Source organism: Pygoscelis adeliae, unplaced genomic scaffold, assembly GCF_000699105.1.
Source record: "Pygoscelis adeliae isolate BGI_AS28 unplaced genomic scaffold, ASM69910v1 Scaffold262, whole genome shotgun sequence".
Lineage (NCBI taxonomy): Eukaryota > Metazoa > Chordata > Aves > Sphenisciformes > Spheniscidae > Pygoscelis > Pygoscelis adeliae.
Window position 1 is genome coordinate 954,638 of NW_008824184.1, and position 2,114 is coordinate 956,751.

Here is a 2,114-nt window from a genome sequence, read left to right on the forward strand (position 1 = left end):
CCCGGCGTCCCTCTGCGCCCCTCGCCCCGTCCTCGGGTGGGGACTGGCCTGTGGGACGTGGGTCTGCAGGATGAGGCCGTTGACCCGCTCCCGGCCGGCTGCTCTTGCGGTGCCCTGCTGTCGGGCAGGGAATGGGGCTGCAGTTTGGGGCCTGGGGGCTGCCCGGCAGGAGCAGGATGAGCTCCCGGTGGGATGGGCAGCAGGACGGGCAGCACTGCCTCGGCGGGACGCTCCCCATCCCATCCTACCGTGCCTCTGTAACTGTGATGCTCCTTTTCTGCTCATCTCCCTTTGCAGCCACCTGCAACGGCATAGTTTCCTTTTGCAGCTGGACATTGTGTAGGTCTGAAGGGCCAATTCGGGTGGGCGCCGGCGGCTCGGTGGCACAGTGACATAGTGGCAGAGAAGGGCCAGGGCCCTGGAAGCAGCCCAGCTCAGTGAGCAAATGATATAGCAGAAAAGGGGACACTTCATCTTCAAACTTGATTACTCGCCCTTAGCTTTAACTGCACTGTCTCCGTTTAAATGTGATTTACATATATCTCTCATATTGCGGTTTAAGTATTTCCCCAGGGTGAGGGAATGAATAAGTTTCATTATCACTACTTAGGAGAGGCTGAGGTTTCAGCTCTCAGCTCATGCTGCATAATCGAATGAGGAGCTGAGCCGGCTGCTGCTTTCACACCGGCTGTTATTGCAAATTATAAACTTTGCTTTCACCTAGCCAGGCGGCCAGGCCCCACCAGACCTGGGGGCACAGGCTGGGGGAGCCCTGGCACGGGGCTCGGCTGCCTGGTGTGCTGGAGATGGGCGCTGTGCTGCAGCTGCCCCCAGCTATAGCACTGGAAATTGAATTTTCCAGCGTAATTGGAAATAAACTAATTTCCTCCTCCCCCATGCAAATTCTAATGTCCCAAAGCTGAAGGACCATGTGTGAGTGGGGTTAAAAGCTGTTAGGATGCAGGAGGGACAGCCATCACTGTGCCCCAGCACCCTGTGCCATCACGCTGGACCTGACGATGGCTTGGTGGGGATGGGGACACCGCGGCCACGATGGTGACATCCTGGCACAGCCGCCTTCGGGGCTGCAGGGCTTGCCTTTGGCCCTTTTACACCCTGCCCTGCAAAGCCCTGAGCTATTGCACTCTGCCTTCAGGCATGGCCGTGGAGGTGAGGGGGCACCCCAGGGGCCAGCGGGCTGGGGGTGCTTGGGCACGGCCTCCTCCTGCTCCCCCCCCGCGCTGCCCTGCCAGTGATGACAAACCCAACAAAGGGAAAAGAAAAGCACTTGTCATCCAAAATGTGGAGCGCGGAAGCAAATTTATTTTTAGATAAATCTAAAGCTTAATTTGTGAAGCTAATATCAATCAAAATGAGAGATGGGTTTTTTTAAGTCCTTTTGCAGCCTTGCAATTTATACTGCCTGTCTCTTCCCTTCACTCTCAAACAGCAAAGGCGGCCGCTAAGTTTCATATCAGCCTCATGCATGCCTGCCTTAGAAATTATTATTATTATTTTAATAGGAAGATATCTGCAGACCAGAAATGGCATAATTTCCCCCCCAGCATGTTCCTGCAGTGCTTGTGGGGTGCTGCGCCCCGCTGGGGCGAGGGGGCTATGGGTGGTGGTGGCTTTGCCCCGGGTGCCGGGACGTATCTCAGGGCGGGTCCCTGCCCCATCTCCAGCCCACGTCTGCGTGTGCTTCGGGTCCCCACGGACTCACCTGCAGCCGCTGGAGCGGCGCTGCGGCAGTCCTGGATGGAGGCAGGCGCCCACCAAGGAGGGACCCATTTATTTTGCATTACATGTTTGAAGTCTACCCATGCACAGTGAAATCCTCCTCCAAGAGGGAGCTATCTGAGGGGAGAATTAACCTGCTAAATAATAAAAACCCTGCGCACCTCCTAATGAAATGTAATGACTTTGAGACCTGCAAGATGGATCGTGCCGTTGCTCCAGCCGCTCGCCCTGATTTATGGTGATGTGGGAAGCAGTGCTAATGAATCTCCCCCCTTGGAGGGGAACCGGTAGTGGAGCAAAGTTTCTCCTGGGGCCCCCAAAGCCTCTGGCAAGGCTCTTTGCACTGTGCAGCCCTGGCCTCGGTAGGGCCCCCC

General features: G+C 56.4%; 2 protein-coding genes across 2 annotated transcripts in view; one reads left to right on the top strand and one right to left on the bottom strand.

The window, feature by feature from the left end:
• Positions 1-343, top strand: part of TRPV4 (transient receptor potential cation channel, subfamily V, member 4) — a 14,788-nt gene extending 14,445 nt beyond the window's left edge. The window contains exon 14 of the mRNA XM_009334435.1: positions 329-343. Coding sequence (XP_009332710.1) covers positions 329-343 — 15 coding nt within the window. The remainder of the gene's footprint in view (positions 1-328) is intronic.
• A 1,473-nt stretch (positions 344-1,816) lies between these two features.
• FAM222A (family with sequence similarity 222, member A) overlaps positions 1,817-2,114 on the bottom strand; it is a 16,879-nt gene continuing 16,581 nt past the window's right edge. The window contains exon 3 of the mRNA XM_009334436.1: positions 1,817-1,857. Coding sequence (XP_009332711.1) covers positions 1,817-1,857 — 41 coding nt within the window. The remainder of the gene's footprint in view (positions 1,858-2,114) is intronic.